Source organism: Nothobranchius furzeri, chromosome 18, assembly GCF_043380555.1.
Source record: "Nothobranchius furzeri strain GRZ-AD chromosome 18, NfurGRZ-RIMD1, whole genome shotgun sequence".
Lineage (NCBI taxonomy): Eukaryota > Metazoa > Chordata > Actinopteri > Cyprinodontiformes > Nothobranchiidae > Nothobranchius > Nothobranchius furzeri.
In genome coordinates this window covers 17,066,443-17,091,723 of record NC_091758.1, presented here as the reverse complement: position 1 = coordinate 17,091,723, position 25,281 = coordinate 17,066,443, and the positions used below count along the sequence as shown (strand labels likewise).

Genomic DNA, 25,281 nt, shown 5'->3' with positions numbered 1-25,281 from the left:
AGTCCCGTTGACTTTCATTCATTTTTTTGTTCTTCTGACGATCCATGGTCCGGAAGTAGATGGGTGTGACTTGGGCTCCATTTATAAAAGCATTTTTGAATTATGTGCCACAACGGCTTTCCGTAGACCTACTGCAGTGTATGGTGCAGACTCATAGCAACAACCAGACTAGCTGCAGCAGCTCTGCTCCACATCACTGCAGACATCCACACATGAACAGGATGCTGGGGATTTTTCTTCCGCTTGTAGAGTTTTGTCGTTCACAATCAGCTTTTAGAGTTTAGTTGTTCACAATCATCACGTTTTTCGAAACCACACTCGCTCGTGAGAGTGCTACCCGTTGACTTGGCATTAGCAATTCTACTCGTAGTTTAACTCTTGATCCCAAACTTTCCGTTTCTGCCTGTTACAATGGTTTGTGTGTTTGCTAGTTTCTCTATTTTCCTCCACAGCACCTAGATCACCACATAGTGCACCAGTAACATGTTCAGACTGTGGAGCATACATCTAACGAAGCTTCGAAAAAAATGAATCAAGGAATTTAATGAATCGAATCTTTCGATGATTTGTTTCAGCCCTCTTATAAAAAATCTTCAGTTCTCTCAGGATCTGGGTCATAAATGTACTGAGCTGTGGTTTGTGGCAACAGAGTCAGTATCAGCTGTGGGTCACCAGTTTGGCTCTACCTATAGGTGTTCCTCAGGGATCTATACTCTGTCCAAACACATTCACTATGTATAAAAACATGTCCATGCAACTGTAGGGGTGGGGATCTTTAGGCTCCTGTTGGTTTGATCTGATCAGGACTCAGAGGGTTGGGCTGTGATTACAGAATGATTGTCACTGCATCTTTCTACCCCTCACCTGCATCTAGTAACCTACTTCCTGTTGGGAAGCTAAGCTAACGAGATGCCTCCTCTTTTGCAGGTGATGCTGTTACACCTCCAGAAACATGCTGAAGAGCATAGCAAGCTGTAGGGGCCATTGGTGGGACTCCTCCGCCTTTTCCTGCAACCTTCCCCACACCTGCTGACCTCCCATATTGGGCAGAGCATGTTCTGGGGAGCCTTGTAGCCCCCTCCCTCCACCAAGCCTGCTAACTTGTGTTTTATGTCAGAATCTTTTATGTTTGGTGTTGGAATCCAACAGTAAGATGGTCACAGGAGAGATGTGCTGCTTTTAAACCATTCGGACTCACTTCCTGTCCTCCTGCCTGACTGCAGCATTTCCTCTTTACTGACCAAAGCTAAACACACGACTCATTTGTTGAAGAAATTCCAGGTTTGCTGGGATCTGCTGCACATTTCACTTTAACCAACCTTTTAGTCTGGTGGTGATATGGCGGGGTTTGGGTTGTGTGCAGCTGTGATGTCATGTTAGGTAACCTGTAGTTTTCCTTGTCTTTAACAAAGTGACGTTTATTTACTCAAAGTGAAGTCCTGTTTATGATGGGGGGAGTTATTGGAAGTTTAACTGTGGTGACTTGTTTTGAATTAACTAATCCGAAGATTTAGTTTCTGTTTGATCTCTATTTTTCTGTTTACTCAGATTCTGTTTTATTCACTAGATGCAGACTCAGGTGTGCAGATGTTTTTTTATATACATGTGCAGCGCCATCAGGTGTTTCCTACGCCGTTCTCTTCTGTGTGCATTGAAAAGTTTTAATTGGAAACCAGTTTTTTTGACTCGGTGTGAAGTGGTGTTCAGGGTTTGTTTTAGTCTAGAGTTGGAGCAGAAGAGGTTTGTTCTGCTGTGGTGAGTTTTTTGACATGTGGAGTTAAAGGATGTTAATTGAAGGTGTTTGATAGAAGATCGGTGTCATCTCTCGTGCCAAACCTCGCCTGCTCGACCCAGCCGATGTTCTGTTCTGCAACTCTGGTTTGGAAATTGCAGCTCCCTGGGTCGACACGCTAAATAAAGCAGACATTTCAGCAGCTCACCTGGCATCCTGAGTTTCTTCAACACTTTCATTTGTTTTCACTGCTGTGAAGGAATATTTTTTAACCCTCCCGCATTGTTAATGGGGTCAGATGGACCTCTGGTGTATTTTAATTTTTTTATTTGAATATTTTTTAAGGGATGCATCACTTCACCCCTGCCAAGGCGTAAACTTTGAACCCTGTTTAACCACCCCCTGTCCTGGCGGGGTCACCTGATAGGAAAGTGGAAGGGTTAAAATAAATTAAAAATAAAAGTTGTGTTCCACGCAGGAAAACAGTGTGTGTTATTTATTTTGATGCTGATAAATAAAACTGGCACATTTGAAGAAAAAAACCCACAGTTTCACGTCATAACTACTGGTAACACATGCAAACCAACAGCTAAATGTGACTATTTATTTATTCATGTGTTAATAAAATGTTTAAAAATGTTGTACAGTCATTTGACCAATGCCGTCATGAGAAAATCACAAGAAGCTGCAGCCCAACCCATTCGTCATATCTGAGCCTGGTGTGTCGGAGCTGGAGCAGACCAGACCGGTGTCCTGGCTGGAGCTCAGGTCAACAGGGGGAGCATGAGCTGGTCCACCGGGGGCGCTGTTCCCTGTCACTGGACTGAGTCTAGTCCAGGAGGAATGAATTAAAAGCAAAACCCAGTGAATAAAAGACTGAGTGAATTTGTTATGTTTATGATGACAGCTGTCCACAGGAAGGCCTGCTGGTCTGGGATGAATGTTGCTTAGTTAGATAAAAACAAATGATGAATCGTTAGCAAACCGGAACAGGAGGAGTTACTGTATGTTTGATGCTTTTTGAGGTATTGTGCCAGGAAGGAGGTTGTGTGTGTTTGCTGCCTGAGAAATGTTTGTTACCACGCTGAGACCTCTTAGAAATAAAAACAAAGCTTTTGACTGAAGAGAGACTGATATTTTGATGATGGGAGGACAAAAGCAGAGAAGGAAGTGCCAGAGGCCCGAGACCATCTGCAGATGATGGAAAAGATGAAAAGGAAGTACATGTTGGTGCAGAGAAGTAATCAGCTGGGGGAGGGGGGGTGGCTGAAAGATAACGGCTGTCGGGCACACTGACAATTGAGGTAAAGGCTGGCAGATCTGGTCCTTGTGGATGAAGATGGTCTTCTCTAGGCATACATGGTCAACTGGAGCCACTTCAGATGGACACAAAACAAAAACAACAAAATGTCTCATTAGATTCAGAAAATATGAACATTATTATACCTGATTTAAGAATGAAAGGTGGTTTAAGTTCTAAGACGAAGCAATATGGTGTGTATGTGTTTGAGGGGAGGGAGTTCAGAATCATGCTTGTCTGGTTTTGATGGCCTCGCTGCTTCATACCTCCAGGACACTGAGTCTAATGGTTCCATCTCCATCCTGATCGAAGGCCTGGAAGGCCCCTGAGAGGAGAAACATCACGTGAGACAGAGAACAATAATGGTATAAATGAGAAATCTCTGCTATCTGTTTTGGTTTGAATCAGATCAAATGAGTAATGAAAATATGATCATTATTATACCTGATTTAACAAATTAAAGGTCACATCGGCCCATCCTGTTGATTTATCTGACTTTTTTTTAATCTTTCCTCCTGTGTCACCTAAGGACCTGGAGAATCTGATCTATGAAACCAGCAGGTTCTCTCGAGGCCTCCCCGACCCACAGATGATGCTGTGTGACATCATCTGTGTACCTCGCCACTTTGAACCTTTTTTACTTTAGCGTAACCACTACTGTTTACTACGTCCATCAAAAAAGATGTTGTGCAATTGATTTTTAAAAAGTCTGGATAATTCGAATTTTGTTAATTTTCGTCCCATCTCTAAAGTGTCTTTCTTATCCAAGGTTCTCTAGATGATTGCTCACACTCAAATCTCAGCTCAGAGTAATTCTCTACTTGATGTGCTTCAATCTGGCTTTAGGCCACTCCATAGCGCTGAATCTGCTCTAGTACATGCGATGATGAATGATAGTTTGGTGGCTTTTGATTCTGGGCCCTCTGTTCTGTTTCTTCTACTAGACTTTTCCACTGCCTTTGACACAGTTGACCACCACAGCCTGTTGGACAGACTCTAGACTTGGGTGGGGCTCAGGGGACCCCCCCTTGAGTTGTTCTGCTCTTACTTATCTGACAGAATTTTCAAGGTTCAGATTAATGATTGCTCATCTCCTTGTCTCCCCGTCCCTTGGGGAGTGCCACAGGGTTCTGTCATTGAGCCTCTCCTCTTTTTTTTATCTACATCCTCCCCTTGGGCAAAATCCAGGAAAAATATGGTCTAAGCTACCATTTTTATGCAAATGATTGGCAGATCTACCTGGCCATGAATAATTCAAATACTCTCACCCCTTGACCAATGCCTCGTAGAGGTGAGGGACTGGTTTGCTGACAACTTCCTGAACCTAAACAAGTCCAAGACTGAAGCAATTCTCATGGACCCTCACAAATCCCCTCACTCTCTTTCCGTTCCTAATGCTCTCACTTTCAACCTTAAACAGTGTGTGACCAGCCTTGGGATCAAACTGGATGCAGGCTTCTTGATGGTTCCCCAGATTAATGCAGTGGTCAAATCACTCTTCTTCTAACTGTGCCGACTAATTCGTCTAAAGCGATTGAACTTGAATTCCATCATTTACGCTTTAATTACCTCCTGTTTGGACTATGCTAATTAAACCCTATTTGGTATCCTTACCTCAACCTTAAACAGGCTGCAAAGGGTCCAGAAAGCTGCTGCCAGGTTCCTGACTAATACCAATATGTTACTTCTGTCCTGGTGCGTCTCCATTGGCTACCTGTAAATCTCTGAGTCAAGTTCAAGATTCTGACCTTTGTTTTTAAAGCTCTGAATGGCCTTGCCCCAGTGTATCTGGCTGATTGATTACCCCTACGTGCCGAATCGGGCACTTAGGTCCGCTGATCCTCTGTTGCTTTGTGTTCTGCCTATGAAATATAGATCACGGGGGGAGCGGGCTTTCGTGTTTGCTCCCACTCTCTGGAATGCACCCCCTCTCTGTTAGATAGGCACCTTATCTCCCCCATTTTAAGCCATCACTAAAGACCTGCTTTTAGGACCTGGCATTTTCTCATTATTAACTCTCTCTTTTGTTATTCTGTTTTATTGCTGATTGTGCTATCTGTTTTAATCCTTGTACTTGTACAGCACTTAGGTCAACTGTCATGTTGGATTTAAAAATTTGCTTTAGAAAAAAAGGCATGGTATGGTAATGTTTGAAGTAAATACAACACATCTACTAGTAGAGCACGGCGGTGGTAGTATGATGGTTTCTGATGCTGCTGTGATGTTTAGTGCGTGGACTTACTGAACATGGCTTCGAGACGAACCAGACAGCTGACAAAGCTGTCGAAGTCTATGTTCATGTTCTCGTTTGCATAGCGCATGGTGATGATGTCATACAGCTGGTTGTTGAGACGGAAGCCTGGGCAGGGCATAAGACACATGACTGTACAGTGACAAAAACAATCAGAAGATGAGTTCACATTTGAAATGACTAAACATCACATCGGTTTTTCATTCATCATCATCAGTAAAAATATGATATGAGTGAATCTTAACATTTTCCTGTTCATCCTGTCATGACCTTCAGTTTAGATCCTGATAGGCCTAATATACAAAAAGTAGAATGTTTAAACTAAAATTTATAAATACACACACTTAAAAAATCCTTATTACAGAGATCCCTCGCTACTTCGCGGTTCGTTTATCGCGGATTCACGACTTCGTGGATTTTTTCTTTGGAGCCTTATTCAAGGGAAATTCGTCGATTCGCGGTATTTTTCTATGCGAAATATCAAGGAATTCCTGTTTTTTTCATCAATTTCATCATAAAATGCACTTTTTGTAATAAAACTATAAAAAACCAAGTAAAAAAATTTTTTTCTTGAGTTTTACCCACAAAAAGAGAATGTGATCATACGATAATTCAATATAGTACTGTACTGTAAATATGGTGTCCCCACTTCGCGGATTTTCACCTGTCGCGGCCAGGTCTGGAACGCATCTACCGCGATAAACGAGGGATCACTTGTACAATGGATTCATCAAACATGAAAGTTGAGCTTGAAAAGTTCTGATCCAAACCGTAAAGATTTACAGTTTCAGTTACATTAAAACAAATATATTAGTTTTTTTTTATTTACTTACTTAACTGAATCTGAGAAACTTAGAAAATAAACTGCTTTTGAGGAGACCCAAACTGTTTGTGTGTGTGTGTGTGTGCTTGAGCTGAAAAGGAACTAACATTGAAACTTGGATTATCCTGTAACCCTATAAGTAAACCATTGTATGTTGTAATAAACTCCCATTCATGGTGGATAAGAGAGTAAATACCACAAATGGCAGAAAAGTCATGTTTGAACCAAAGCGAGTACAGTTTGGTCTGCTTATTGCTACCTGCATCATTGACGGCATTCCTCATCTCGTAACTGTTGATGCTGCCAGACTGGTCAGCGTTATAATGTTTAAAGATTCCCTGGAGAGAAAATAGATCATCATCGAGTTAGAGCAGCTGCTCATCAGGTACAACAGAACAAGGTTTCACAGCAGAGAGGCATTCACCTGCCACTGTTTGATCTTGTTCCATAGATGTCTAAACTCCTGTAGGTTGAGTCGACCCGTCCCGTCCATCTGAACACACACAGTCAATCTCCAAACACACTCACGGTCTCACTTTTAACGGGTAAAACAGGGAATTTACTTTAAAATCTGAACACTTCCATGTTTGTTTAATCAAGACTTCAGCAGACTGGGACCATGTTGCTTGGACCCTTTGGCCCCATGAGCATCCATCACAGACCCGACCACAGGTCTGGACGGGTTGGGCCTGTAACCGACAGCACAGCCAGCCCAATGCACTTGATACAAAGGATACGTCCATCAGAGCGATCATGCTTCTGCAGCTCTCCAGGCTGAAGCCCTCCGTGTTCAGGTCCTTATCTAAACACATCAGAAGGGATGATAACTAGCCTTCAGCCTCTACCACCATCACTCCTGTTAGGCACAATCTAGTCTTTAGAGGCACTTTTAACTAAACAAATAAATCAAATCATTCAATTTGATGCAAATGAAGCCATTAGCTGTTAAATTTAAATGATGTAGATTTGGTGCAACTGTTCTGGCCTGACTCACGTGTGCTGATGACTCTGTTGAGAACGTTTCTCAGTTCGTTGGCTGTGATTTCCATCTCCTACATATAAAAGAGGAACACTCTGTAAAGGACAAAGTACCAAACCCTTATTCTCATCTGTTCTCTTTGGATTGGCCATTCAAACTCACTTCGCCGGCTATCTCCTGAAAAATTGTCCGAAACTGTTGATCTTCCTCGCTCTCTTCCCCCGCCAAGGCTGGAGCTGGCTGTGTTGGCAGTGGAGCCGCAGAGCAGGGAGATGTGATCACACAGGAAGGCAAAAAGTTCAGGTCGACCCTTTTGCTTCCACTTGTCAACAAGATTAAACAGAAACAACCAAGCACAGCTGCAACTATTCTGATGCCATTTCAGCTCAATATTCTTAAAACAATATTTAAATTAAAGTTGCTGAGATGAGAAGCTTCTCTTTATAACAGAGAGTGAGAGGTCATCAAAAAACTAAATGAATGGAGCCCGTGTGAACACAGCTGTAATAAAAGGTTTCATTCACTCATCATGAGGATTTTTACTGACTGGCTGTTGTTTTTGGGAGCAATGCTGTTTGAATGCTGATTGGTGAAAATGATGAATGCTGAAGATGCTTAAGAATTGAAGTGAACGTAAGACTAAGCTAAAAGGCCTGAAAAAGCAGAACACGCTGAACATCACTGTTAGTCAGAAGCCAAGGATGTCTGAAGACACACCTCAGCAGAAATGTCCCATCGTGATTCTACTCAAAGGTCAAAGAAAGGGACGGATTCATGCCTCCAAACTCAACAGTCCTGCATCTTCTGATCAATAGATGTAGGTTTGCAGTAGATGCACATCACCAATGCTGCATCCTGATCAGCCTACCACTACAAGTATCTGGATAATTGGGTCCAGTTACATCAGACGGGGTGAAGAGGCTGCTCAGCAGCAGTTTGGGACAAACTTTAGACTCAAAGTTACTGCCTGATGGTTTGGCAAACGAGGCATGTGCTGGGGTGGTGTCCTTCCCTGGTTCTACTCAGCAGTCCCCACACACGGTCCACCAGATGTTCTGGTTGCCCATGCTAGAGGAAAGTATCTGGGTCTTGTTTCCCCGGTAGAACTGGCTTCTCAAATCTAAAGAGATTTATCTCAGCTCCATGACGACTTCCCTCAAATGAAAATAGCCTTTTCCACCATCGATAAACAGCAGGTGTGGAAATATGGGCAGCCAGGAACAATTAACAATAGAAAACAGGTCAAAGTACTATATAAATAAATAAACATATCTATGTATGACTTATTTCCCCTCCTGCTCGGGCTGGCTGTCGCTGATGGTGTTCAGTGCAAGGAGCGCCTCACAGAAGTTTTTTAGTTGGTGACCCCCTGGCCACTTAGTGGCCTATGCATTTTGCATAGTGTGTATGGGTGGGGCGATGGATTGAGATGGAAGGAAATTGGTTCTGATGTTGTGAAACAACCCAGGAACCACAAAGACTCAGGTCTACCATCCTGATCCTGCTGGAGCACCAAGGTCTCTGACCACAGTGAAGACAGTTTTACATCCACATAGACTAAGAGAATGATGAAAGACCTTCCTGCTCCAAAAGATACCATCAGGTGAAACAACAATTGAGATGTTTGGACACAAAGACAAGAAGTCTGTTTGGAGGAGTCAAGACCTAAGAAGACAACTGTCCAGCATGGTGGTGACAGCATCATGGCTGGACCCAGGTGGGTGGTCTAACAAGACAATAACCCCAAACACACATCAAAACGGGTTTATGATTGGATAAAACAGGCTGACTGGAGTAGCCAGAGTAAAGCCTTTGCATCCAGATATTTTCTAAAACCACTGAAATTGTCTGTTAATTAATTATTCCACCCTGGAAACAGAAAAGTTTGGGTGAATAATTACATAACATGAGATTAACGCTCATGATGAATGGATGAAACTGGATTACAGCTGTCATTGGACAAAAACAACTTATGCTTCTAGACGTGGCTTCAGGACTCACCACAGGATGATCAGCCTCGATCCTGTTCTCTATCTCCCTGGATGGATATGGACAAATAGCAGTCATCATCATCATCATCATCATCATTCATCATCATCATTCATTACCCATCATCATCATCCTCATCATTCATCATCCTCATCATTCATTACCCATCATCATCATCATTCATCATCATCTTCATCATCTGTCACCAATCATCATCATCATCATGACACATTATAATCCATCATCATAATACATCATCATCATTCATCATCATCATCATTCATCATCATCATCATTCATCATCATCATCATCATCAATCACCCATCATCATCGTCATCATCATCAATCACCCATCATCATCGTCATCACCAGGAACATCATCATCATCATCTTTATCCAACATCATCATCATCATCATCCATCATCATCAACAAGATCATCTTCATTCTCATCGTCATCATCATCATCATCTACATCCATCACCCATCATCATCGTCATCATCAATCACCCATCATCATCGTCATCACCAGGAACATCATCATCATCATCATTATCCAACATCATCATCATCATCATTATCCAACATCATCATCATCATCATCCATTACCCATCATCGTCATCATCATCATCATCCTCATCATTACCATCATCATAAATCATCATCATCATTCATCATCATCTTCATCATCCATCACCTATCATCATCATCATCATCATCAATCACCCATCATCATCGTCATCATCAATCACCCATCATCATCGTCATCACCAGGAACATCATCATCATCATCTTTATCCAACATCATCATCATCATCATCCATCATCATCAACAAGATCATCTTCATTCTCATCGTCATCATCATCATCTTCATCAATCACCCATCAACACCGTCTTCATTATCAGAATCATCATCATCCATCACCTATCATCATCATCATCATCAATCACCCATCATCATCGTCATCATCATCAATCACCCATCATCATCGTTATCATCATCAATCACCCATCATCATCGTCATCACCAGGAACATCATCATCATCATCATTATCCAACATCATCATCATCATCATCCATTACCCATCATTCATCATCATCATCATCATCATCATTACGATCATCATACATCATCATCATCATTCATCATCATCAGTCATCATCATCTTCATCATCTGTCACCAATCATCATCATCATCATGACACATTATAATCCATCATCATAATACATCATCATCATTCATCATCATCATCCTTTTCATCATCTGTCACCCATCGTCATCATCCATCACTCATCATCATCATCAGAATCATCCACCATCATCACCAACATCTTCATCCATCACCCATCATCAGCATCTTCATCAGAATCATCATCATCATCTACATTCTCATCATCATCATCCATCACCCATCGTCGTCATCATCATCATCATCCTCATCACCAGCATCACCATCATCATCATTATCACCTTCATCTTCTTCTTTTCCATTTTCATCTTCTGAGACCACAAGTTTGTAATCTGGTATTATTTATACAATCTAATAATCTTAGATTAGTACATTTTGTCTTCTTGTTTCTCACATTTAACAAACCTCCTGAATCTGTGAGTCAAGTGTTAGTCTAAAACCACCAGATGGTTCCTCCACATGAGTGTTGGCTCATTTCTTTCCTGTTGTCTTCACAACTCTTCTTGGTTTCTGTTTAAAGGCGTCCTTCACTAAAAAAAGCATTTTTAATGATTATTTCTGATTAGAATCGGACTCTCTGAGTTTTTCATGCAGGCTGAACATGAAAATAGTCTCCTACACCCATCTCATGCATGAGCTTCTGATGGAAAGTAGACGGTGAACCTCCAGGATTAGAAAAGCCTGACAGATCTATGTCAAGGGGACAGATGAGCCCAGCCCTTTTTAGAATACACACCATCCTGGCAAATTAGCGTAATACTGCCACCACACCACGGTGTGTCTTATGAACGCGCCGTGGCCGCATGGCGTTGCAGACATTTTGCCACACTCGGTAGTAATATTACCACAACATTAGACTCCATATTAGAACGCATATTATGGCTTGGCGCAACAGAAGGAGGTGTCATGATCACACGGGGAGTTACTGCAGAGCTCTGGCAGGAAACTATATTGAAAATGAAAGTAAACACGGGCAGAAAGTTTCACTTTTGTAAACAGAACCAGCTGAGATGATAAAGTGGAGGGATTCAGAGCTCTAGGAGCTTCTCTCCGGTCAGATCACCTGACCATTCACGGGGACTGTGGAGGACAGACACCTTTAAGAGCAGCTTGTTGGAAAAACTTAACTAGCGTGGTTTCAATCACAATAAAAAGCAAGTCATGTCCAAGTTAACAGGAAGTCCGTGGCAATGCAGAGACCGCTCCACCACCCCCTTTGTACCGCCATCCCGATATCTTTTGTAAAAAGGACATGATTGAGCCACATTACCGCCACGCTCTGACCACTTCTAAACAACCTAAGGTTCTCAGATGCTGGCTCGGCGTTGCGGAAAATTGGCAGCATTGTTTTCTAAAAGAGGCTAACGTCTCGACTAGTAGAAACTAACTGTTAGCATTAGCAACGCTACAGTGGAGCTCTTTTTCCCCAGAGTACGACTTACAAGGTATTCATTCCTACTAGAGACCACTGCAAATGTATTTAAAATATGAGTGAAGGACACCTTTAATAAAACCTACATCTGTCTGAATATGATCCCACACGACCTTTGACCTAAAGCTGTGTTGATGAGTTCACAGATGTTTCTGCGCAGATGTTTCACGTGGGGTCCCCGTCCATCAGAGAGCCTGATGGCCCTGTGAGCCTTTCTGTCCTCTGGGTGGAGCTCTGTTGAAGCTTGAGTTTGCAGCACATTGCCAAATTTACCGGAATATTCCCAAATCGGAAGTGTCTTGTCCTAAAAAAGATTCCATAACAGCTTCGGTCTGGGGCCGATTTCTTCCAGCTCTACAAATCAAATTTCCATTAAAATGGTTTGTTCTTAGTGCTTTTTGCCCCCCCCCCCCCCCCCCCCCCCCACACACACACACACACACACACACACACACTATTAGCAAACACACAAAGCAGCACTGAAAAGACACAGAGAGCTAGAGAAATCATCATGTTCTCCTCAGAGCTGACCACAGCAGGGCTGGGATTGGTATGGATGCACCAGATTCATGTCTTCCTGGGAGGATCATTTTAGCTAAGTTACCTCTCCATAAAGAAGGATCTACATGTAATCCCCATCAGAGGAGGAAGTGGAGGTAATGTTATGAGTAGTATGATTTGTAAGCCTGATAATTATTGAATGGAATGATTATTTTCACCAATACCCAGCCCCACTGGTAGCAAACAGAACTCCTCTGCAGCAAAAGAAGTATTAAATCTAAAGACTTGTGCTCCTCCCACCACCCTGACCCCCAACCCCACCCACTCACTCTGAGGTGTTCCTCTTTTCAGAGAAGACCCGCAGGATGAAGTCTCCCTCCTGATGTGGCTCGTAGGTGGAGGGAATGATAACGTACTCGCCGGAGCTCAGGCGGAAACGCTGCGTCACCTCTCTCAGGTTGATGTAGGACTTGGAGCGGGCCTTGGAGGAGTTGAACAGGAAGAAATCCTTCTGCATGTGCTGCTTGTTTCCGTGCATCTGGAGAAGACAATCACAGTGGCGAGGACACACAGTAGTTGTGACACTCAGACACAAAAATAACATTTATGGAGTTGATTTAAAAAACACAACACAGGGTCAAAATCACTTCCTCGGTGTGGTTAGGTCACGCCTTCCTCACCTCCTTTGGCACCTGCACAGAAACAAAAAGTACATCAAACAGGGTTTTTTGTTCAGTGAAGATGCTTAAATCACATCTGATAAAGTGGGAGAATGGAAAGTATCCAGATCGTTATACTGCAGCAATTTGCTAAAATCAAATAAATTCATTTTTCCTCATTAATGTACACACAGAAATAAACTAAAATAGACAGAAAAACACAAAGTTTTAGAAATGTCTGCAGATTTATCAAAAAAGACAAACTGAAATATCACATGGTCCTAAGAATTCAGACCCTTTGCCGTCACACTCATATATTTAACTCAGGTGCTTTCCATTTCTTCTGATCATCCTTGAGATGGTCCTACAACTTCATTGGAGTCCAGCTGTGTTTGATTATACTGATTGCTAGGGATGCACCAATACCGATACTGGTATTGGTATCAGGCCGATACCGATACCAGGAACCGTTACCAATACAGTTGCCTGAAAGTGGCTTCACTGTAACTTCATTTCTGTTCACCTAATATTTTAGTTTTGTGATCATTTATATTCATATATTTCCAGTTCAATCAATTTCCCTCTGGGATTAATAAAGTATTTTTGTATTGAATTGAATTGAATTTTGAAAGCAGAGAAGAAGATAAAAGCTGTGCTCCAATTCAATGCATTTTTTGTGTGGTAGAAGTATCAGTATCGTATCGGTTTGGAAAAAAGTGGTGTGGGTGCGTCCTTACTGACTGGACTTGATCAGGAAAGCCACACACCTGTCTATATAAGACCTTACAGCTCACAATGCACGTCAGAGCAAAGGAGAACCATGAGGTCAAATGAACTCCCCGTGGAGCTCAGAGACAGAATTGTGGCAAGGCACAGATCTGGCCAAGGTTACAAAAACATCTCTGCTGCACTTAAGGTAGACCACAGTGGCCTCCATGATCCTTAAATGGAAGATGTTTGGGACGACCAAAACCCTTCCTAGAGCAGACCGTCTGGCCAAACTGAGCTACCAGGGGAAATGAGCCTTGGTGAGAGACAGAGGTAAAGAAGAACCCAAAGATCACTGTGGCTGAGCTCCAGAGATGCAGTCAGGAGATGGAGAAAGTTGTAGAAGGTCAGCCATCACTGCAGCGCTCCACCAGTCAGGGCTTTATGGCAGAGTGGCCCGTTGGAAGCCTCTCCTCAGTGCTAGACACACAAAAGCCTGCGTGGAGTTTGCTAAAAGACACCTGAAGGACCCTGAGATGGTGAGAAATAAGATTCTCTGGTCTGATGAGACCAAGATAGAACTTTTTGGCCTCAATTCTAAGCGGTATGTGTGGAGAAAACCAGGCACTAGTCATCACTTGTCCAGTACAGTCCCACAGTGAAGCATGGCGATGGCAGCATCATGGCGTGGGGGTGTTTTTCAGCTGCAGGGCCAGGACGACTGCTTGCACTCCAGGGAACGATGAATGCAGCCAAGTACAGGGATATCCTGGACAAGAACCTTCTCCAGAGTGTTCAGGAACTCAGACTGGGCTGAAGGTTTACCTTCCAACATGACAATGACCCTAAGCACACAGCTGAAATAATGAGGAGGCTTCACGACAACTGTGACTGTTCTTGAATGACCCAGCCAGAGCCCTGACTTAAACTCAGTTGAGCATCTCTGGAGAGACCTAAAGATGGCTGTCCACCAACGTTCACCATCCAACCTGACAGAGCTGGAGAGGATCTGCAAGGAGGAATGGAGGAGGATCCCCAAATCCAGGCATAAGAAACTTGTTGCATCTTTACCAAGAAGTCTCATGGCTGTATCAGCTCAAAAGGGTGTTTCTACTAAATACTGAACAAAAGGTCTGAATACTTAGGACCATGTGATGTTTTAGTTTGTCCTTTTTAATAAACCTGTAGAAATGTCTAAAATTCTGTGTTTTTCTGTCAACATGGGGTGCCGTGTGTACATTAAAGAGGAAAAAAAATAATTGATTTTAGCAAATGGCTGCAATATAACAAACAGTGAGAAATTGGCAGGGGTCTGACCATGATGTAAGAACCTAACTGGACACCTCATAAATAGCAAATCCGATGGTGAACAGGTTGGCTCCCATCTTGCGTTCCTTTCTTCTGTTCTTCTGCATCAGCGCTACCACGAAGGTGCAGCCCACCTCATTATCGTCTGGATCATCATCCTCCTCCAGCAGGCGAAGGCGGTACTGAGGGTTGGTCCAGAAAGTGTCTGCAGAACATTTACAGTGGCTCACACACTCACCTGTAATCAAGCTTTAAGGCTTTTGAAGCCTTATTCAGTCAATCCTCCAGTGCAGTTCATGATGTGATCGGCTCATTTTCTTGTTGCTTTACTTTGTTCAGTACCTGGATAGTTCCTGCAGCCTCCGGCCGAGCAGCCTCTCACCCAGCGGCCCTCGTTCACAGAAACCGTCCACTTGTGGATCTTATCATCCTCCAGGGCATCAGGCGTGAGGTTACAGATCTCGATCTTTGTGTAGTTCTTCTTAAAGTCTTCAAATGACATCCTGCATCAGACCAGAGATCATAATTTATCAGTGAAACAAATGTCTGAAGAATCAAGAGTTTCCGTAGCCTGCAAGCCGTCCAATAGGTGTGAATCGTTTTGCTTCGGCAACAGAAGGTCTAGACTTCTAGAATGGAGTTTCGGTGGTTCTTTTATTGATTCTGACTATTCTGAGTGATGTTAGGCGTCTGTGAGAATTCTTTCAATCTGGTACTTTGTAAATTAAGGTCCAGGACAAGATCCAAAAAGCTACTTACCAGAACTCTCCATCTTCAGCACTCTGGTGTTGCAGTTTGTCTTTTTCATCCTTGGACAGAGTAGTCCACTCCTTAGAGCTGGAGAATGATAATAAATATAAAAGTCAGAATAGATTTATGTAAATTCTCTAGCCAGTTTTAAAAAAAGCATCCAAGAAGAAAAACAAAATCACAGACTTGTCACTCCAAGGGCCGTTCCACTCCACCTGACCCCACGGGTTCCTGAGCCGGACCAGTCGAACCTTGCTGTCCTTGTGCTGAGAGGGCTTGCACTGTAAAACAACACAGATCCAGAAATCTAAACTTGTTCTGCATATATAACGCAGCAAAAGTCAGACCGTACTGGGTAGGCTCCTTCTCCTGATACATGAAATATCTACTCGGGTTTTCTTTGTGTGAGTTTAAATTTGTTTCTTGATCAGAAACGTTTTCATTCACCTCGTCCACCGCCGTCACCGAGTAGGCGTGACCCTTCACCAGTCCCGTCACTGTCCGAGTTTCAAAGCGAGCAGGGACCAAAGACTGAAACCAAACATACAACAGAAACTAAAACTAAAGCCGTCAGGTAGAGTTTGTGTGAGAATTCTGTCTGATTCAGGTGTGCTGATCTTTGCCTTCACCAGCCAAATGTTTCAGAAGCCCCTCCTTCCTCGCTACGAGGCTGCGTTTTATCTGAGAGAGGTTAAAGAGTCTCACATCGATGGAGCAGCCCATGAGCGAGCCTCTCTCCAGAGCCTTCTTCATGATCTTGTAGAGCTCTTTTGGAGCTTCCTTCATCTCGTAAAACTCAGTGACGCCACCTGTGAAATCCTCCATGGCCTCCGTGGTGTTTCCTCCCTTCAGGGCCTCGTAGGAGCCGTGCAGCCTGCACACAGACACAGATTAACTCTCAACCAGGAATAGACTTTACCACGAATCTGGAGGGAAAGCTCACTAAAGGGAACATCTGATAAAGCCTTCGATTACACTACATTACAATGTTTACCTGGAGCAAAGGGGGCAACAGGATTTTGGAAGTTTCCTGTGGCTATTCTTTTCAGATTTCATTCATTCATTCTGTTGTTTTTATTTAATTTTTTCCCCTTTTTGAAACAAACAACATTTCACTCAACTGGTTTTATAAAATCCGATCTTTAAAGGGCAGCAAAATTAATACACTTAAAGGGAAACAAAAAGCAGAAATATAAAACCTGCCCCTTCACCAATAATAAAACAGCTAAACATATCCAGCTGTCCCTAAGCTCCGTAACTAAACTCAACTTTTAAATAATATAAATCCTATTATTATTCCATGAATTTGTAAAAAATCGGCTTCACAGTGGAGCAGTGGTTAGAGCTGTTGCCTTGCAGCGAGAAGGTCCTGGGTTCACTTCCCGGCCTGGGATCTTTCTGCATGGAGTTTGCATGTTCTCCCTGTGCGTACGTGGGTTCTCTCCGGGTACTCCGGCTTCCTCCCACAGTCCAAAAACATGACTGTTAGGTTAACTGGTCTGTCTAGATTGTCCTTAGGTGTGAGTGTGTGTGTGTATGATTGTTTGTCCTGTGTGTCTCTGCGTTGCCCTGCGATGGACCGGCTCTCTGTCCGGGGTGTACCCCGCCTGATTGCTCATTGACCACTGGAGATAGGCACCAGCGACCCTACGTGGACAAGCGGGTTCAGAAAATGGATGGATGGATTTGTAAAAATCACACTTTTTTTCTCAAATTCATTAGTATTTCTACTTCAGTTAATGTCTTTATTGTGGTTCTTCTCATCGTTTCATTCTGATTTCTCTATAGTTTTGTATTTACATAATGGGGATTTAAAATAAATAAATCTTTCATTTTGACCCAAATAATAAAACTGTTTATTGTCTAACATTCACCTCTATGGTTTTTATGTGATACAAACAAATCTCTTGTGCTTGTCTCATAGATCATCTTAGGGGTGTTCTTGCTGTGTTGTGGTTCTAATTCCATGCTGTCGTTCTTTTTTTAAAACACAGAAAAAGTTTCGGTACCTGTTTTCCCGCGCTACGTTTCGTCTGCGGCTGCAGACTTCCTCAGGCTGACGGTGGCATCACTTCCTACTTCGTTTATCCGCGGGCAGCAGAGGACATTGTCGCCCTCTGCTGCCCGCTCTCCCCTCTCCGATGATGCAGTCCCATGCACGGTCCAACGTGTAAACTCCGTTGATTCTGTTCATGGTCCCACATCCACATCTCCTTATCTCGATTGCTTCTTTTATCCATCTTTTGTATTTCTGTTGTTCGGTGTTTATGATCCTTGTGTTGTCCCAGTCCATTATATGGTTTTCTCTTGTGCAGTGATCTGTTACGGCTGACTTCTTTATTGTGCTTTCTGCTTCTTCTTTTGCTGCTCTTGTGTGTCTTCGATTTGTTTCTTTCTCGCACTCCTTTCTATGTTCTATTGTTCGTGTGTTGAGTTGGCGTCCGGTTTCTCCTATCTATGTTTTATTGCAGAGTTTGCATGGGATTTCGTAAATGACTCCACATTTAAGTCCAGCTGATATTTTGTCTTTTGGGTGTACTAGTCTGTTTCTAACTGTTGTGTATGGTTTTGTTGGTGTGTTTATGTTGTTTTTTCATTGTTGCTCTTATTTTTTCTGTTATGCCTCTGATGTATGGTAGGGTTATCACTGGTTTTGGTTCTTGTCTTTCTGGATTTCTGGTTCTTTGCTTAGGTTGTTCTTTTCTTTCTGTTTTTGTTTGCTGTTTTCCTTTGTTTATTGCCCATGTCGGGTATCCGCAGGTCTTTAAAGCATGTTGTATGTGTTTGTCCTCTTGTTTACGGTCCCTTTCTTCTGTTATTATGTTTGTTCGGTGATATAATGTTCTGATGGTGGGGTGTTCTGATGTCCATAATAGATATTGGTCTGTGGGTGTTGGTTTCCTGTATGTGTTTTTAGGGTCCCATCAGTCTGCCTGGTTATTTTCATATCCATAAATGCTATGCTGCCTTCTGTTTCTGACTCATAAGTTAATTTTATGCTGCCTGTGTCGTCAATGTTATTTAAGTGTTGTGTTAGTGTTTCTGTTTGTCCTTTTGGTATGATTTCCAGTATGTCGTCTACGTAGCATTTCCATAGTTTTATTTAGCATGGGGGGGGGGGGGGGGGGGCAGTGGCTATGGCTTTTTGTTCCAGGTCTTCCATGAAAAACTCGCACAGGGTGGCTGATAACGGGTTACCCATGGCAAAGCCTTCCAGTTGTTTGTATATTGTGTTGTCATATGTGAAGTAAGTGGAGTTAGCTACCAGTCCTATCGAAATGTACAAACACTGGATTCCTACGGCAAACACAACACCAAGAATATATGGAATGCCAAAAATACATAAACAAAACACCACTTAGACCAATAGTTGACAGCATAGGTACACCAACATACAAAATGGCAAAAGATATCAGCAGAATCATCAGCCCGTTATTAGGAAACACAGATCAACACCGCAAAAACAGCATAGAACTGGCAAAAGAACTAAAGGAAATCACAATAGAAGACAACGACATACTCATCTCACATGACGTCACATCCCTGTTCACAAAAACACCAACCCAAAAAACCATAGACATAGTAGTTAACAGAATCAGACAGGACAAGACTTTACACAAAAGAACAAACCTCACAGCAGATGACATAGCACAACTGATAGGACTGGTAGCTAACTCCACTTACTTCACATATGATGACACAGTATACAAACAACTGGAAGGCTTCGCCATGGGTAACCCGTTATCAGCCACCCTGTGCGAGTTCTTCATGGAAGACCTAGAGCAAAAAGCCATAGCCACTGCCCCCCCCCCCCCCATGCAAAATAAAACTATGGAAATGCTACGTAGACGACGTACTGGAAATCATACCAAAAGGACAAACAGAAACACTAACACAACACTTGAATAACATTGACGACACAGGCAACATAAAATTCACTTATGAGACAGAAACAGAAGGCAGCATTGCATTTATGGACATGAAAATACGCAGGCAGACCGATGGGACCCTAAACATAAACACATACAGGAAACCAACACACACAGACCAATATCTATTATGGACATCAGAACACCCCACCATACTCAAAATGTCAGTAATCAGAACATTATATCACTGAACAAACATGGTAACAGAAGAAAGAGACCAAAAACAAGAGGACAAACACATACAGCATGCTTTAAAGACCTGCGGATACCCGACATGGGCAATAAACAAAGGAAAATGGCAAACAACAACAGAAAGAAAAAACAACCAAAGCAAAGAACCAGAAACCCAGAAAGACAAGAACCAAAACCAGTGATAACCCTACCATACATTAAAGGCATAACAGAAAAAATAAGAGCAGCATTGAAAAAACACAACATAAACACACCAACAAAACCATACACAACAGTTAGAAACAGACTAGTACACTCAAAAGACAAAATACCAGCTGGACGTAAATGTGGAGTCATTTACGAAATCCCATGCAAACTTTGCAATAAAACATACATAGGAGAAACCGGACACCATCTCAACACACGAACAATAGAACATAGAAAGGAGTGCGAGAAAGAAACGAGTCGAAGACACACAAGAGCAGCAAAACAAGAAGCAGAAAGTACAATAAAGAAGTCAGCCGTAACAGATCACTGCACAAGAGAAAACCATATAATGGACTGGGACAACACAAGGATCATAAACACCGAACAACAGAAATACAAAAGATGGATAAAAGAAGCAATCGAGATAAGGAGACGTGGATGTGGGACCATGAACAGGGACGACGGAGTTTACACGTTGGACCACGCATGGGACTGCATCGTCGGAGAGGGGAGAGCGGGCAGCAGAGGGCGACAACGTCCTCTGCTGCCCGCAGATAAACGGAGAAGGAAGTGACGCCACCATCACCGTCAGCCTGAGGAAGTCTGCAGCCGCAGACGAAACGTAGCGCGGGAAAACAGGTACCGAAACTGTTTCTGTGTTTTAAAAAAAGAACGACAGCATGGAATTGTCTCATAGATGTTGTCCTAAAACTGAGAAGAAAGAAACAATTAAACAAAAAATGACAGATAGACAGAAAGATAGTTTTTATGTGAATAAGGACTAAAACAAAATCTAAAAATAAATTCCCAAACCCTTTCAAGTGAGAATCAAGGTCATAACTTCAGTTTTATTCCAGCTTATAAGTAATTAATTTTATACCACGTCCTAAGTAGCCTAGTGAACTAGACCAAATTCTTACATTTATTTAGTCTGGCTTGCCAGGCTACGTCCTAAGTTCATAAAAGTGAAATCATCATAAGAAAGAAACAGTGGGATTCTACTCACTTAAAAATTGTGTTTTATTTGTTGTGTCATATAAACCAAAGTGTCTAGGACCAAACACTGAACCATGAGGCACTCCAGATTATAACAAATGACCGTCTTGCGCCCAAAACACTGACTTAACATGGTAGAAGATATTATGAAATATGATCAAAAATCTAAGTAATTAATCTGATGATCGAATGCTGAACACCCCCACCCCCACAGAGATCCTACTCACTTGGCGTAGGCCTTCTCCAGCAGTGCACTCCAGAACTCGTTCCTTTCAGCAGACTTGGTGAAGACCAGCTGGTTGTTAAAGGTTGGGATGCGGTCGTCGATGACGACATCCACCCAATCGCCGTAACGCCAGAACTGAAGGATGCCAGGAAGAAGAGTCAGGCAACAGGATGTTAAAACATTCACACATCAAAAGTTTCAGGTTGGAATTTAGAAGGCTGCAGCTGACAGTTACATTACTTACTGCAGAATCCTTTCTCTCTTCACAATTCAACTAATCCTTAAGTATCAAAGGTCTACTGGCCTATACCCCACATGTGAAATATAATACATTTATTTATATACATATTTTTTATTTAATTAATTAATTTACGCAGAACAACAAAAACACACCTTTAAAAATCAAATACATTGCGTACAGTCATATTCATAATAACAACATGGTCTGTGCTAAAGCAAGGTCAACAAACAGAAACACAGACAGCACATAGACAATAAAATAACCTAAAGTTGCAGCGCACAAATAAATTTACTCACTGCACACAATTAATTTAAATGTCACAATGAAATATTAAGAATTAGTGATCCCATACATACAACAGCCAGTCAGGAGAGTTGCAAATGGGAAGCACAAGATGAACAGAGATTTTCAACGGACGAAAAGATGTAATTTCCCTTATATAAGCAGGTGAATCGTTCCAGTCCAGCTGAGCTTTGACAAGAGACCTGAACTTTACAAAAATGTTCGTAAATAAGATGGTAAATGAACAACAACCAATGGAATTGTTGCCTAGCTTGTGGCGAGAGCCAGGACAAACGTTCATTTGTAAAACTGGAGGTCTGAACGAACAGCACAAGATGAAAAGACATGAGCTATTATATATGACATCAAGAAAGTGGAGACAGGAAGTGGTTGAATTCTGGTAAAATATATCTGCACAATCTACCAGAAATAAAATCTGAATAACAATACACATCCTCACCCTCAAGTCCCAGCAGTTAAGAGACAGATAAATAGTTTTAAAACAGAAGTCGACCCTATTAGTGGGTCGTAAGAGACAGATCAGGTTCAAATCAAACGCCTACTTCTTTGTCCGTATGGATCAACTGTGACAAATCTAGGAAATATGAGTTAAGCTCGCAATGCACAGGTGCGGTGGAATTAATTCTCTGAAAGATCATAAAGTAAGATCTCGCTTTGTTTAAAGGTGGTTTATAATATCGCAACCAATACTGCACTTTGTTAAAGTTAGACTAGAACTTCCAATACACTAGGCGTTGAGCAACATAAGTTAGTGTCATCAGCATATTGTTGAACCGAGCACATAGTACAACATGTAAGCAAATTATTAATAACAATTTTAAAAAAGGCCCCAGAATTGATCCTTGCGGAACACCCCTGAGAAAACAAACTGATGGCGATTGTGGAAAAACTGAGTTAAACCATTTTATAGCAAAGTACAGAGGCCCTGGATAACCCAGGAAAAGAGAGTTTGTCCAGGCGAAAGTAGTAATCAACCAGTGCAAATGCTTTGGTAAGATCTAGAAAAATAGCACCCGTAGCCCGGCTGCTTTCAAAACCAGAGAATATTTGTGAGTTTCAACAAAGCAGCACACAGCAGTAGCTCAGGAGGTAGAGCGGGTTGTTCAGTCATCGGAAGGTTGCAGGTTCAACCCCAGCTCTGACCAGATAATTCTGCTGTTGTGTCCTTGGGCAAGACATTTAACCCGCTTAGCCTGCTGGTGGTGGTCGGAGGGACTGGTGGCGCCTGTGCTCGGCGGCCTTGCCTCTGTCAGTGCGCCCCAGAGCAACTGTAGCTACATCGTAGCTCGTCCCCACCAGCGTGTGAATGTGTGTGTGAATGGGTGAATGCCTGACTGTGTTGTGAAGCACCTTGGGGGGTTGTAGAACCCAAAGAAGGTGCTATACAAATACAGGCCATTTACCATTTACCAAAGCAGTAGTGGAAAAAAGCGTTCTGAATCCAGATTGTAAATGTCTCATTTTTACAGTTATTATTGGATACGTTATAAATAACTGAGAGGGGGTGAAGCTAGAACATCAAAAGCTATTTTGATCAATTTATTCCCATAGCCATCTGGACCAGGCACATTACAAGAGGAACGTGCATTTGTTGACTTTAAATATTTTGAGAAAGGAAAATCTTGAGCAGCGCCGAGCAGCAGGGGCCAGGACATCTTTATTTACACTGATCCTTAGCTGAACGCTTTTTACCTCCATGGGTTTTAGGAAACTATTTATGAAAATGATCAGGGACAACAGTAAGAGATGAGCACTTTGCACCTGGAAGTGGAAGAGTCCAGCGTAGTTCTCTGAGAAGCTCTGCTCCTGAGGAACAACTCGAAACAGAAGCTTCTCATTGAGCGTCAGGCAGGCGATAGCAGCCAGCAGCCAACAGTCACCTAAACGGGAAAGAATTCAACCATTTCAGTGCTTTCAGTCTGAAAATCTCCAACTGGTCCTCTTAATGTGGCTGTAAGGACTCAGATGTGTTCCTTGGTCCTTTTCTAATAACGAGGGAAATCTTGGGACTATTTAGTGGTGTAGAAGATAAAAGCTGCTGCTGACGCTGCATGTGTCCAGGTGTGTGACAGGCTGCTCTGAGCAATGTAAGTCTTTCAACAGAGTACGGTTAACAGTGTTGTCCAGGACCTTTGTCCTGTCAGTCCCTTTGAGCCAAACAACAAAGAGAAGTGCTGCTGGTTGGAATCCCGTCTAAAAGAGTTAGCACAATATCAGGAGGCCGAGTGCAGGGGACGGACGCCGGTGCCAACCTACTTTAGTTGGCCACCTCATCCCTCACTTCACCTCCCTTTATCACCTAAAACAATCCTACCTGATTGTCACAGTTAATGAAAAAAAATGGTTTTCTGTAGAAATCAATCTGAAGATCTGATGTCTGATTAAAACAAACTTACCCAGATCTCCCTGACAGATGTCCGTCCTACTGGCTCCTCCTACAATGAACTGAGGATTCTCACAGATTTCCTGTAGGAGACGTAAACAAGCATGAATCCAGACTGCTCATGAGGCTTTAAGGTAAACTTTAGTCAAAATATAGTCAACTAGAACGATTCCTGGCTTTCCCTTCCAATCATCCAGTGCAGGATGAACAAGTATTCCAGCTCCAGCTTCTTTTATCACAAATGCCGGTTTTGAAGCTGTGCATCAACACTAGTCATTCATTCTCTCTTTAGTTAACTCCGTGATCAACATATCCCTTCATTACCCCCCTACCTTGGGTCTCTTCCAGACGATGTTCTTGACCTTGTTGGACTTGTGTCCCAGCTCCTTGAAGCCCAGAGATTCCACGGTGGCTGGGAAGGAGTCATCCTCAAACAGACCCTTCCTCTGCAGGCACTCCTGCCTCAGCGCGTTGTAGTCCTGACCGTTAAAGCGGACGGGTTTGCTCACAGAACCTTCCCCGTCTCTCCTTTCTCGTTCCCGGATCAGCCGGTCACAGAAAAAGCCAGACGGTGTGTATGGCATCTTTTCTCGAGGATTTTTTGGGGGGGAAAGTCTGGCGTTGACCACCTGTGTGAAAGTCTTACAAGCCAAAAGACTCTGGCATAAATCCAAACAGCTAATATCTGATTGGTTCCTTCTTCAGGTGACATCCCCCTCCCCTTCGTCACAGAGTAAATGTCACACGCACGCAAACGCATGTACAGATGCATAAAAGCTCACAGATCACGGTGTGCGTTTAGAGCATTCCCATTGGCTGATGGAACAAAGGTGTGTCCCTGCCTGTGCTCTGGTGCCATCATTGTTGGGTGACACAAAGGCCAGCGGGCTACACCAGAGGGCGTGTAAAGAGAGGTCAGAGGAAGTCCTGCCTCAGCAGAAGGCATTCAAGCCCTTTAAACCTGTTCTCAATGGAGCTCAGCGTCGAGCAGTCTCAGCATAACGGGAGCAGGCTGACGCTACGGGAGGAGGAACGTTCCTTTTAACTACAAATCCGGGCAAGTGTAAGACAGGTGATCACTACCTGTCTGAGAATGGACTACCAGAGAAATGAAAGCTTTGAATGATTTTTATTGGAATAAAACACACTTCAGTTCTTTTTTCCATCATTAAAAAAACAACACCGGTTAAAAGCACCAA

At 42.7% G+C, this 25,281-nt stretch overlaps 2 protein-coding genes across 3 annotated transcripts in view; one reads left to right on the top strand and one right to left on the bottom strand.

The window, feature by feature from the left end:
- znf106a (zinc finger protein 106a) overlaps positions 1-1,805 on the top strand; it is a 30,195-nt gene extending 28,390 nt beyond the window's left edge. The window contains exon 22 of the mRNA XM_015969342.3: positions 928-1,805. Within this exon, the coding sequence (XP_015824828.3) occupies positions 928-978 (51 nt within the window). The 3' untranslated portion in view covers positions 979-1,805. The remainder of the gene's footprint in view (positions 1-927) is intronic.
- A 1,129-nt stretch (positions 1,806-2,934) lies between these two features.
- capn3a (calpain 3a, (p94)) lies at positions 2,935-24,799 on the bottom strand. Of its 2 annotated transcripts, XM_015969345.3 has the most exons (21): positions 24,415-24,799; positions 24,096-24,165; positions 23,461-23,579; positions 21,157-21,290; positions 16,332-16,500; positions 16,074-16,157; positions 15,813-15,907; positions 15,636-15,713; positions 15,219-15,379; positions 14,912-15,081; positions 12,882-12,893; positions 12,531-12,739; positions 9,087-9,123; positions 7,248-7,325; positions 7,101-7,158; positions 6,844-6,908; positions 6,531-6,599; positions 6,366-6,444; positions 5,275-5,391; positions 3,299-3,357; positions 2,935-3,108 (listed from the first exon to the last, which is right to left on the bottom strand). In XM_015969345.3, the coding sequence occupies exons 1-21, from the start codon at positions 24,664-24,666 to the stop codon at positions 3,082-3,084; spliced, it is 2,142 nt and encodes a 713-aa protein (XP_015824831.1). In that variant the 5' UTR covers positions 24,667-24,799; the 3' UTR covers positions 2,935-3,081. The 2 variants fall into 2 exon arrangements, with proteins under 2 accessions (XP_015824831.1, XP_070403116.1); XM_070547015.1 differs by lacking the exons at positions 12,882-12,893; positions 14,912-15,081; positions 15,219-15,379; ... (6 more) ...; positions 24,096-24,165; positions 24,415-24,799 and adding an exon at positions 12,849-12,873.
- Positions 24,800-25,281: the final 482 nt, after the last annotated feature.

What these genes read in the sequence shown, in the direction of transcription:
- capn3a (XM_015969345.3), bottom strand. Translation starts at nt 24,666, where the DNA reads ATGCCATACACACCGTCTGGCTTTTTCTGTGACCGGCTGATCCGGGAA. An exon ending in GAAAAGAGGAACACCTCAGA is followed by an intron (nt 9,124 to 12,530) that starts GTGAGTGGGTGG and finishes ATATCCATCCAG; the next exon opens with GGAGATAGAGAACAGGATCG. An exon ending in TTCAGGAGATAGCCGGCGAA is followed by an intron (nt 7,159 to 7,247) that starts GTGAGTTTGAAT and finishes TTTTATATGTAG; the next exon opens with GAGATGGAAATCACAGCCAA.